The 13,056-nt window shown below is 38.7% G+C and overlaps 1 protein-coding gene across 3 annotated transcripts in view; it reads right to left on the reverse strand.

The window, feature by feature from the left end:
* The window catches only part of RBBP6 (RB binding protein 6, ubiquitin ligase), a 31,188-nt gene extending 19,091 nt beyond the window's left edge, over positions 1-12,097 (reverse strand). For all 3 annotated transcript variants that reach the window (XM_080831671.1, XM_080831670.1, XM_080831672.1), the window contains exons 1-3: positions 10,866-12,097; positions 5,836-5,935; positions 3,510-3,546 (exon numbers count right to left, since the gene is read on the reverse strand). In XM_080831671.1, coding sequence (XP_080687797.1) covers positions 3,510-3,546; positions 5,836-5,935; positions 10,866-11,031 — 303 coding nt within the window. In that variant the 5' untranslated portion in view covers positions 11,032-12,097. The remainder of the gene's footprint in view (positions 1-3,509; positions 3,547-5,835; positions 5,936-10,865) is intronic.
* Between the last annotated feature and the right edge of the window lie 959 nt (positions 12,098-13,056).

Here is a 13,056-nt window from a genome sequence, read left to right on the forward strand (position 1 = left end):
AGAAATCTTGTTTAAAATGGAGAGGATGTAACGGGATGTCTGGATCCGAGAAAAACAACAACAAAGTAAGTCTCTGTTAAGTATTTTTCAAATATTCCAGAGAGCTAAGAGTATTAAAATAAAAGCATAATGACTGAGAGCCCCAAATAGAAATGTTACAAGTTTCAATGAAGTAAGTTCTTAGCACAATGCCCACCACAGAAGGAGTTCAATAAATAAAAATAATGTTGGCTAAATTTAAAATATATCTTATAAATATCTTAGAGTTTTAAGAGTTAGTTTAATGGATATTACTACTGGAATGCTTATTTAAACAAAAGGTTCTTAGCTCCCCATTGAGGGGCGGCAGAGTTCATAATGCACTAACTCCACATTTCTAATACACAACCATATAATCCACCAACGTGTTCTTATTCTCATCTAGCTTTTAAGTGCTCTTTCATTACAGAACTAATCTCAAAGGGAAGCTTAAAGAGAAAAAAAAGAATACACAAATATCCTATTTTTAACGAGAATAAATTCTGATCATCTATTTTGAAGAGGGTTACATTTTACATCAGCTAGGAATTATTTGAATCTAAGTAACAAGAACTGAACAAATTACTGTCAAGCATCATCTATGTTTCTAACCAAAGAAACAAATTAATAGCCTTTCAAAATAAATCTATTACTATCTAGAATATTAATACTGATCATTTCTTTAAAAAAAAAAGCAGCTGTATTAACTTTATTATAGCTGGAACTAAAATACTAACACTTTTTGTTCTTCCCATTCCTAAAATATAGCTGTCTTTTGGTTTTTACACTGGGCTTTCTTGCCGTGTTAGTTTTCTGCCAACTTGTTTTAGTATCCTATAAAGTGGTTTCAGATACTCAATGGCATCTACATCACTTTATTTTCCCACCAATCAATCACTCTAGCACCTTAAATACCTTAAAATCCACAAGGAAGTAAAATTTACCAGAAATTGAGAAAGGAATCCAATTGTTTCCTGCATATAGCAAGGTACTAGAAATTAAGTGAAAATTGCTGACAAGAAATGGTTTAAACATGACCAGAAATTTGCATGTCCTAAGCACCAATAAATGTATTAACTAATGATTTTTAAAAATGCATGTTTAAAAAAAAAAACCTAGTCTTAAAAAAAACTCATCAGTGCATACTGTGGACATCATTAAAATTAACCCACTTCCCCACATCTAATTTATGGTATTGCTTCTGGGAGAAAGAATCTGAAATTTTTTTTATGCCACCCATACTTGCTTGAAATTAAAGGATCCAACAAAATGCAATTCTGATATTTAATAAGCAAGAAGAACATCCAGCTTTGCAGTACCAATGTGGAAGGATGACTAAATAAAACAAAGCTAAGGAATATGGATAGAAACAGCCATCCTTGATCGCAATTGGCTTAGGTTACCAAAAATGTACACACATTTACGTCTATTAACTAGAATTAGAAACCTCGTTTGGTGGCTCTATCTTGGCTTTTGTGAATGTGTACAGTAACAGGTGATTTGTAAAATGGGCATTAATTATGCTTCATGAATATATTCTCATCCTAAATGCCAGCAAATGTACCCCAAGCAAATAAATGATGGGGATATTAAATTATCTAGTGTCTCCATTTCAGACATTCTACCTAAAAATTAAAGCCACTTTTAAAGTATCCAAAAAAAAAGAAAAAAAAAAAGAAAAAAAAAGAAAAGAGAAACCTAAATAAGCATAAAATAAACTGCTTCTTGTATAAGTGTAATACAGACATGCCAGGGAACACACAAGGCTAAAAGAATGTTAACTTTATTTATGAACATGTGATTTGTGTTTATACACATGCTAATAAACAAAAAGGAAATAACTGTTTTCAAGAAATAAAACTTCATCTGAATTAATTTAAATACTATATAAAAGTACTTTATACAAAATGTGATACATTAACTACTACAGTCACCAGGATAGTCACTCTAATTTGTGCTAGCATTTGGATACATAAAATCAGTTTTAAACCAATCACCAGCAAAACAGAAACTTGGACAGTTTTTTACAGCATTATGCTTTAAAAACCAAAAAACCAAACCAAAACAACAACAAAAAAAACCAAAAACAAAAAACCCAAAAAACAACAAAAACCCAAAAAAACCAAAAAACAACAAAAACCAAAAAACCCCATATACCCCGGGGGCGGGGGGGACCCCAAACACTAAGTTTTGATCTTTGAATCACCATATTTAGTTCCATGAGAACTAAAGGCCATATACTTTAGAGAACAAGTCCAAAGTTAAGATATTCTATATTATCATGTTTAAGATGCAATGATCCAAGGTTAGTGAAATGCCTGATACACGATTAAAGATCAGTACTATTTAAAAAGAATAAAGTGAAACAGCAAGCAATACCCTTGAATTCTAAATCAAGATTTCAGACATCTTGTATTGTGTACAGATCAAGCCTCAGCAGTAAAATGTTTCGAGAACCATCAAGTTTACAGAACCCAATTACTACAGCCCTATGCTCTGAAACAAATGTATCACCCCACAACTTAGGAACACTGCTGCCTTTTACTTAAGACCTCCAAGTCAACAGGGTGTCATATTTAAGCTATGATCATAAAAATTAAGATGTTATCCCAGTTAAGGGGAGTTACCTCTGATGAGCTACAGCTTTCAATTAGCTTACAATTAATGCAGCATTTAGTATCTTTATGAGAAAAAGGGAAATATTTCAATTTGGAGAACTAAGCAGGCTGAAGTGGAAGACCTTGTAGTAAAATTTTAAAACAATGTACTCAATTGTATAAATCATCAAGGAGACATTTATATACTCATGGGGGCCCAATTTCAGGTCTTACTTTATAGTGGAGATATAAACAAAGAATAAAAGCTTGAAATTGCCAAATAAGATAAAACTAAGTAATACAGCTGCATCAACTCTGGAAAGCTCTTTTCTGTATGTGTCTGAACCTGGAGAAAGCATCAAACTTTAACATTAGCTTTGCATATTGCTAATGCGTTTTTTAAAAGCCATCCATCAGGCAGAAAAAAAAAAACTAACAAAAACTAAGTGATACAACGTGAAAATGGCAAAATATACACTCCAAACATTTTTTTTTATTGCAAGAAACAAAAAGCACACAACAGCCTGTACATACATACAAAATACTAACTATAGACAGACAGATGTAGAACATGTTATCATGTTCATTAGTGTAAAACCTACACGAGCTAAAAAGAATCATACATTAACTGTACAACACAGTGTCATACAGGGAGGGTGCTATCATATTTAATATGAAACAGTGTTTTTGGGGGGCACAAATTACCCATTTCTACAAAGTGTGCAAATTATGCCACATATATCCATATTCAACTGAGCTGTCATCAAAATACATTTTATTTACAATATGTACTATGATCAGTTGGATATTAAGTTCTAAATGATTTACTTCACTGCTACATTATAAAGGTAAAAGCAATGTGTAGAAAAAGTGTGAGATTGTGTTTTTACATACTGCTTTTGAAGTTCCCATCACTGGTTCAGTTCGACTTCTAAAAAATAAACAAAAATGAAAATAATATTAATTATGAGCAGGTATTTATGGATTTTTGTGCTAAAACAACTTAATATATATCTCTCATCACATATCTTTATGAACACAAATTTCCTTTGGTACAAAGATTTAAAAACAACCAATTTCCTAATACATACACTACTAATAGTTTAAGACCTATTTGTGGCAAATAAAATAAAATAAAACAAAATTCTATACTAAGAAATTCTAGAATAGGTGTAACCTGCCATTTACAACAGATGTTTTCCCACAGGTAGTATGAAGGTCTTTTGTTAAGAAACATTGTAGCTATTTCTTAACAGACTGAGCAACCACGTTACATTATCCTCCCCCACCCCTTTCCTTAAGATTTTTATTTATTTATTTGACAGAGAGAGACACAGCGAGCGAGGGAACACAAGCAGGGGGAGTGGGAAAGGGCTTCTCCCTTCTCTCCCGATGTGGGGCTCGAGCCCAGGACCTGGGGATCATGACCTGAGCCGAAGGCAGCCACTTAAGGACTAAGCCACCCAGGAGCTCCTCCCTGGTTTTTTAATAGGTAACAAATAAAAATTTTCATGTATCAGATCTTCTTAAATGAAGACCACTCACTGTTAGCATTTATAATTGGGACCCCTGAGAAATTGCTGTGCTCCAAAAACCAAATTTCAAATCCAGAAAGACAGGTTGATAGTAACTTTAACTTCTTATAAGTCTCAAACAATGACTGAAGATTAAATAAGAACTTCCAGAAATACGCAATATAGTCTGACAGTTTATTATTTCAAAGAACGAGCTTGATGGTTGTGAAGAACCGAACAAATTGATTTTTTAAGTACGTACAAATAAAGCCTGAGAAGAAATTCTTTTAAAAGTTCTCACAGGAAAGGGGACAGGGGTTGAGTTGTTAAATACAGCACTTAAATGCTTAACTGAAATTTATGCTATCTTGACTACAGAGAAATGTTAGTGTGCATCTGAAAGGAGTTTCTAAGTTTACATGCGTTTGCAAGTCCTGGGATAAAAATGAAGCATTCATTTTCTAGTATTTGCTCAATAAACTCAGAGGCATTTTATGAGGCAAAGAGATTACAAAGGAAATCTCACACATAGTCAATTAACTCACAATTTTAAGAGGCAACTTATTTTCCCATGTACTTCGAATAATTCTATCCCTAAAAGTTTCTTAGTATCAAAAAACAAACAAAACCCAAAAAACTGAATGTTTACTGTTTTTAAAAAGCATTTAAAGTGTAATTTCACACTAAATACTAGGAATTATTCCCTCATTTCTTACAATTACACAAAGGTAAAAGCACGTAATTCATTTGGTTTTTGTAAGAAAAAGAAAGTATGCGACTTTTTAAGCTGTTGTTATACAGAAGATACTACACAAAACGATCCCCAAGAGCTAGGACATGGAATATAACTTTATAGCAAACCAATGACAATAAGTTTAGAATGAATACTTGTCCATATGAAGTATATCTCCAAGAAATGATTATTTTACCTCAATTCCAAGAACACATTCCATTTCCTATGACTGGCAAATTCCAGAATTTTTCACTGGCTAAAAGAAGAATTTGCCAAAATTTCAATTAAGGCTACCTAACTTCTAAGTGGAAATCACTACTCTTTTCATATTATTATAATTCTAACACCGTTAAAATTGCAAGGAGGCAGGGAACATTAAAAGATATGTTTTAATCCTGTGTCTTTTGTGAATTCCTTAAGCTCTAGACTGGTGCTAAAATACTGCTGTGTTCGTACTCCATTAATGGAGTCTACCATGGGCCAGGCACTGTTTAATTCTTCCAACTCTCTTCTTGAGTTAAATACTCATATCCCTATATTATTTTGAGAAATCTATTTTGAGGCTTTAGATAACTTACCCGAAGTCACAACTGGTGTAAAGCAGCTACTGGAGTCAAACCTAAGCCTGATTCCATAAATCCTATAAACTCTATGGCTTCCCAACAAAAGCCCCTTATTGAGAAACAAATGTTAGCGTTACTGAACACTTTGGATGCCGTCAAAATATTTATAACAAGGCTTTTAATATACTTATATAGCAAAAACTTCTTTCTGACAGTTCGTACTACTAACTACAGATTAAGTTAACTGGGGGGAAGAAACCAGGAAGAAACAAACCCATCCCCACAGTTTCAAGGATTAAGAAGATATACTTATTAATAAGGTAATGACTTCTATTCTAAAATACTTCTCACAAGATTAAAAAAAAGTCTATTCTGTGGACCTAAATACATGAGATCTGATAAATACTTACATAACATACGTCTTGCTTGTAGATTTAACACCTCCAATAGGAATTCTTCTAACAATTACAGATGAATTCTTAGGAATTAGAGCATTATCATCAGTATATTCTGTAAAAAAGATAGAGAGTTGAATTTCTATTTGGCGATTTGGAGAAGTCAGTCCTCAAGAATTAGAAAACTTCAGCCAAACATAAATTTTATGGAAAATGAACTTAAATTTAAAAGAACATTAATCACTACATGTTCCTTACATCTGGATTACTGATACTGTCAGAAAAAAATATAGAGATTCTCTTCAAAGGACACCAAAGACTGTCAGCAGGTTCTCGGCTCTAGCGCTCCTATTTTTGTGGAACCCCAAATCTCAGTTAGACTAAGTTATTCTTTAGTTTATTTAGCTAGTAATGCTAATCATCTAAACTATAAGAAAAAGGTGTTATTCAAATTATTTAACAATTATTAAGTTGTTATTTAAAATGTCCCTCCTAGCCCCTCACTCAACCTGAGTTATTACCAAAAACGACAGACTGAAGAAATTAAGACATGTTCTGAATAGAGGAAGGAGTTTCATAAAAATAATTAGTAGTGGGATGCAACTCTGGATAGAATATTGATTTAAGGCCTTTCTAAGGAATACTTGAGACTTAAAGAATGAAAAGCTAGAAAGATATGCAAAAAAGCTGGACAAAAAGTGTTTCAGATAGAAAGAAAAGTATGTGAAAAAAATAAAGTCCACGACAGCTGGAAGATAATGAAAGGGAAGAATGATGGATAGAAAAGTACAGATCACAAACGGATTTATATTTTGTTTATAAGTACAAGAAGTCACTGAAGATTTTCAACAAAAATGATGACGATTTGATTTACATTAATAATGAACAAACAAGAGAACTTTGGTATCTATGTGGACAGTGAACCCACAGGGGAACAAGAGTGGAAAGAGGGTGACCAATAAGGAAGCTGCTGCAAAGGCCCAGTAAGAAATGATGATCTGTGCTGGTATGTGACAGATGAAGAAACGCAGAGAATCAGAATGTTTTGAGGTAGAAGTGATAAGGCTATCAATGGATTAAAGGAGGGGAGGGAGATGAAGGAAAACGAGCAGTCAGTCATAAGAAACTGGGTTCCTGGCTTAAGCCAACTGGAAGAACAGTGATGTCACTGAGAACAAAAGAGGGAGGATGAATGGATCCTATTTTCCTACTCTTTAAACTCCCTATTACTTGCAATACTTCTGGAAGAATGAAATTAAAAGAGAACCTGGACCAATTAACTTTATGGGTAAAAAGCTTTCCTGAGGAAGGACTCTCTAAAATTACTAAAAAGAAAAACAGAGAGATAGATATGAGAATGTACCGCTCTCTCCCAATCACACAATCAGGTTATCAGGGTTCACTCTTCTAAGATTATGGAGTTTACTTGCTTCACTTAAGTTACTCAGCACCAAGTGGCTGACTACCTCTGTTCTTCCAGTTATTTCAATTTATCACACAATGTGAGCATTTTAAGTTTAATACTCTATTAATTTTAATCATAACATTATTAGTTACTTCCTGTTACAAACTAAATTGTTCAAAAATGGGTTCTTATCAGTATATTTCAAGTAGCAGACTGTATCTCACAGGTATCCAATCAGAGCAATTCAATTTCCTAGACCTGTCAGAGACTATCATCATTACCTTGATAGTTCATGATAGTTCCAAATTTCAATCAAGATCTGAGTAAGAAAAATTGAAAGATGGGAGATGTTCAAAAAACAAATTCTAAAACAAAACTTGGTGTCAAACATTTGACAAGGACTTTCTGAATATGTAACAACTCTTAAAAGCATTCAGGGTAGCTTTCCAAGACAACTTATTAATTTGATCAGTACAGTACTGTGTCAGACTAAAAGTCACGTGCCCCAACACCAGATGCTCTGATCGACCTTTAAGAACCTGAATTACACTGGTTACTTCCTACCCTTAAACTACTTTACTAAGTAGGCTGTTAACTTCAAAAGACCCTTTCCAGGCGCTAGTGTGATTTCTGATTCAAAAATATGAAGACCATGGATTCCGGAATGAAAAACAAGATGAATCTGATAGATGGAAAAAGAGAAGACTCTTCAAAAATACTTCATTCTCAGCTTTCAAATCTTTCACACTTAAGTTCAGAATGAAGGTTTGTTTTGTTGTTGTTGTGGGGTTGTTTTTTTGTTTTTTTTTTTTTTTGGAGGTGGGAGAGAAGGTGAAAGGTAGGGAAACAAGTTTATGTGGGAAATCTGTATTAAAAAATATAGGAAGATCATTCAGGATTTGTTTTGAAAAGAGCAAGATTCTTAAATCTAAAACATAAAATTCTGACCCGTGCATTTTGATGTAATCAAGATTTAAGGGTCCTAAACATGGACAGATTCCCAAAACTCTAAGGAATGTTTTTACAGACATGTGATATACTGGGTAATCTAAACATTAATTCAAACAAATTAAGTGATCCAGTTCAGCATCCTTCTCCTAGGCAATCGCCTAACTATGAGGCTATAAATATTTTGTACTCTCTAATTCACTGGATGGTGCTAAAACCCAGCCCATTCTTACTCAGCTGCCTGTGACACTGGATGCTATTTCCTGTAAAACTCATTAAGTGACTATCCTCTGCACGACTATCAGTATTTTCTCCTCCCTTAATTTGAGGATTGTACAAAATGCACATTCTCTCCCCAAAACTCCTCCTCTTAATCTAATGTCAAAGCTTTCTTCAATATAGACCGTTCACACAAACATGTAAAAGAAAATATGCTGCTGGGCAGAACACCTCCCTGGCTTTCAGGGTTTGTAAAAATAATACATAACATAACTTCCTGGCTTAGAAAAAAAAAATAACACAATGTCACAAAACTCTTAGATTTTTGGGCAAGATGTCCATCAACTATAACTTACTACAATCTAACAAAGTTGTATTCAATTATCAGGTGGAGAAAATGGACCAAGTCTATGATAAAATCATTTAATACTCCAGAAAATGTAAAACCTGCCTAAGTATAGGACTAAAATTGCCTTAATATTCTTTACTTTGATATATATTTTCTTCCCCTCATTTATAAGTGTCATAAACATACCAGTATGTCCTGAAATTCTTATAAACCCACCTATCCTGTAAAGTGTGGCTGCAATATTTAAGGGACACTTTTGGTGACCTTAAAGAAAAGAGTATTTTCTTTAAGGTATTTTCTTGAACACTATTTTAAAAAGCTATTTGACTGTTCATGATGACCAGCAAATTTTCCTCTCCTTAAGTAGAGGATTCTACACATAATTAGAATCACAAAAGCTTCCTGTGGAGTATCCCTTAGGTATGACATTTTAAAAGGGGGTGGGGGCAGTGGAGAATATTCCTTTATGTGTTACCATGTAAGTAAATAAAGTTCGTATTTAATGTTTTTGAGTCATGCCAGTAATGCCAGTCCTTAATGTAATACAATTATACTTTTATCTGGATGTAAATGGGAAACAACTCTTTTACATGACAAGATTCACTCTCTTAAAAACTATAAACTAGGGCGCTGGCTGGCTCAATTGGTAGAGCATGCAACTCTTGGTCTCCAGGTTGTGAGTTTGAGCCCCACGTCGGGTGTAGAGATTACTTAAAATTAAAATATTTAAAAAACAAAACAAAATCCAAACCCCCATATAGGCTAGAAGTGAGGGACGCCCCCCAATTTCAACTAAAAAGAACGCAAGTCACACCTTAAGAAAAATTTAGTGATCGATAAAATACCCTAAGCTAATTTGAACTTCTTTATTTCTTCCCATCCCAGACTGATCTACTGAAAACTACACATCAGCGTTACAGTACTAAGAAAAAGAAACCAAAACAAATGCAGAACCAGAATCTGCAGATACTATTTATCACACTGTCATATCTAATGTTAAATTCTCAACATTATTAAGTGCTTTTAAAAAGGAGAAAGAACTTAAAAGATTCCTATCAGTGGCCTGTTTGAAACTCATTTGGTAGCAGCCTACTATTCTCCACATCCAAGTAACATAATCATGTAAATAAAGCCTAGCAATTACTACTTTAAAAAAAGAAAACCCTTTACTAAATTGCTACTAAATTTTAAGAGTAATGTGATGAGGGGCGCCTGGGTGGCTCAGTGGGTTAAAGCCGCTGCCTTCGGCTCAGGTCATGATCCCGGCGTCCTGGGATCGAGCCCCGCGTCGGGCTCTCTGCTCAGCAGGGAGTCTGCTTCCTCCCTTCTCTCTCTGCCTGCCTCTCTGCCTACTTGTGATCTGTCTGTCAAATAAATAAATAAAATCTTTAAAAAAAAAAAAAAAAAAAAAAAAAAAAAAGAGTAATGTGATGAACTAAGAGCTCAACCACTTAATTACTGTATTACTAATTCTGGAATTTACACACAAAAGTGGTGACATCAGAACACATCAGGTTCCAAAAGCAATTCCAACATTGAAGACTAGCTGGATTAAATCCTCAAAAATATTTAAGTGAGGATCCCTGCTCCACAACACAGGCAAATCCAAAATAAAAATAAATAAAGTACAAAAGGACTGGAAGAAAAAGGAGTACATAAAACCTGCCACTGAACCCCAAACCACTGTCAGGTTAGAAAGTTAGGGCAGTATCTCTACTGCTGCTTTAACAAGTAAGAAGCCTCCATATGCTCTCCTTCCCTCTGATGAAAAACAAGCTCGAAAACTCCACAAGGCAAGCACCCCCAACAACCTGGATGACACCCCTCACCCTCTCCCACCGAAATCCTCATTTTAAATAACATTTGAGAAAAATAAACAGACTTTCACGTTTTCAGATTAGCCTGTTACCGATGATCCCACCTACGCAGACATCATACAAGCCAGTTAAACTCCCAGGCCGACCGCTGCAATCCCTGTTCTCAATGAAAGTTGCATCAAAAGTATTAGAATGAACAGGCCCCACAAGAGAGGTAATGGCGGTTAGCCTCCTGCCAGGCAACCAGTATTTAGCACAACTACTATCTATCTTCAGCCAGCAAAGCTGGAGCCCATGTGGCTCTTACCTTCTTTCGTCTGCGCGTTGGTGATCTGCAGGTCGCAGTCGGCAGCTTTCAACTTCTCTCTCCCCATAATCTGCTTCTTTAAATCGCAGAGGGAGATGTGGAGCCCATCAAAGGTGACGGTATCATAGTTGAGTTTAGAGGAAAATTTATAATGCACACAGGACATGGTGCCAAAGGATTCCTAAGGTTCAGCGAGGAGACGTGGACACTCTCAATATATGTATATTTATAAACTTAAGAGCAAAATATGTACACACACAAAACACTCAAAAGACACCGAAGGACCCTAAGGCCTCAGATTAAATACCCCCCCAACCACAAGCAGGGGTTCGTAAAAACAATAATCCAGAACCCCCCCGCCCCCCCGATACTCAGAAGCACTTCATATGGGAGGAAGCGGACGAGGACGGGGAAAGGGGAAATCGAGAATCCGCCAACGGGCACAATGTCACCCGGCTGGGTCCCCCTCGCTCATGCTAAGGGCCGGCAGGAGACGGGGGGGCAGGCGGTGCAGTCAGTAGCGGTCAGTCCACACGTTAGAGTCCGAATGACCCCGCGGGGTCAGGGGTCCATAGCGAGGCCGCACCTCCCGGTTGGTCTCTCTTTCCGTGGATTGGGGTGACCCAGGCCCCGGGAGAAGGTTGGGGGAGAGGGCCTAGGCCCGGAGTCCACGAGCGGCCTCTCGCCTCCTCCTGGCTTCCGGACGACCGGCGTCAGCTTCCCCAGGCCCAGGCCCCCCCACACGCAAACCCCTGTCGCCTGCTCCCCGGAGGCCACGAGCGGCCCGCGGCCTAGGCCAAAAACGCGCGGTCGGCGGAGGAGAGGCCTTCCCGCAGGCCGCCCCCGGCTCCGCCTCCCCCCCGCCGCCGCCGCCGCCTCAGACACAAAGCCGGTACTAGGCCTCAACTAGGCCTCGAAGCACTTCCTCACCACCCCGGGCCCCAGCCAGCGGCCGGGTGGCTTTGGCGGACCCTGGGGACGCCGCCGAGGCTCCCCGACGCTTCCTCTCGCCGTGTGCTCCGCGCTTCTCTCGCCTTTCGCTCCCGTCGCCTTTCGGCCCCGAATCGCGAGAGGAGGCCCGGAAACCGCCGGGCAACGCCAAAGGCTTCGGGGCTCTCTTTTTGTTTCGCCCCCCTGCCGCTCTCGGGCCCTCACCCAGCGCCGGCGACACCTCCAAGCCAGGCACTATGGCGGACGCGGCCTGGCTTCGGGCGAGCGCCCCACTCCGGGGTCTCTTAAGCAGGGATTGCACGGGCGGCGCGCGCGAGGCGGGGCTGGCGTGCGCGGATAGGCGGGCCGGGAGGCGGGGCCCGTGGCGTCACAAAGCGCACCGGCCCGCCCACGTGACCCCGCGCTTTGTGACTCGGAGCGCGGAACCTGAACCAGCCGGGAGAACGGAAGGAACCATCTGCTTCAAGAGGGAGGGGGGCGCCGCGCGGAGGGCCGGCTCACCGGGCGGCTCCGGGGCGGGGTGGTGGAGGGAAGCTCGGATTTCAGCCGCTACGGTGCTTAGTAGTCTCCGCCGCAAAGTGGGGTGTCCAGGGATGGCCGGCTAACTCCCCTTCCCCGCAATCCCCACCATCTCCCCCAGTTCCAGTAAACAGTATGGTTGCTATGCATTGAACTATGGTTGCTATGCAAGCGCCCCCTAGCCTCCCCTTCCAACAAACCAGCCGCCTTCAGCTCTTCCTAAGTGGAAATTCTGGAGCAGCCCCGGCAAGAACTGACAAAACCACCATGATAAAGACTTACCGAGCTCTAACTGTGTGCTAGGCCCAGGGCTGAGCCCTTTGTAACACTGCCAGGCCCTGGAGCCCAGTTGTCGTGGTTGGAACCCTAGCTGTGGGGGTCAAGATTTAACGTCTCCGTGCCTCAATTTCCTTGGCTTTTTAAAGTGCAGTTTAAAATTGTACTCGGTCTATGGGTTTGTTATGGATTAAATGAATAAATATGTTTCCATTGTTTAGGAACATGCCTGGCGTATGGTTCAATGTGTCTCACATGTAGCTCAGTAAAGGTCATTTTAACATCAGTAAAAACCCCGAAGTGGTCAGCCCTACCATTATCTCCGATTCATAGACGAAGGAACGGAAGCTAGCAATGGAGAATTTTCCGAATTCTCAGAATCAGGGGAATGCCTGCTTTGTAGCAGGGTCCGAAATCCCATTCCTAATTGTAAAAGAAGGGAAAT

This window comes from Martes martes, assembly GCF_963455335.1.
Source record: "Martes martes genome assembly, contig: SUPER_18_unloc_1, whole genome shotgun sequence".
NCBI lineage: Eukaryota > Metazoa > Chordata > Mammalia > Carnivora > Mustelidae > Martes > Martes martes.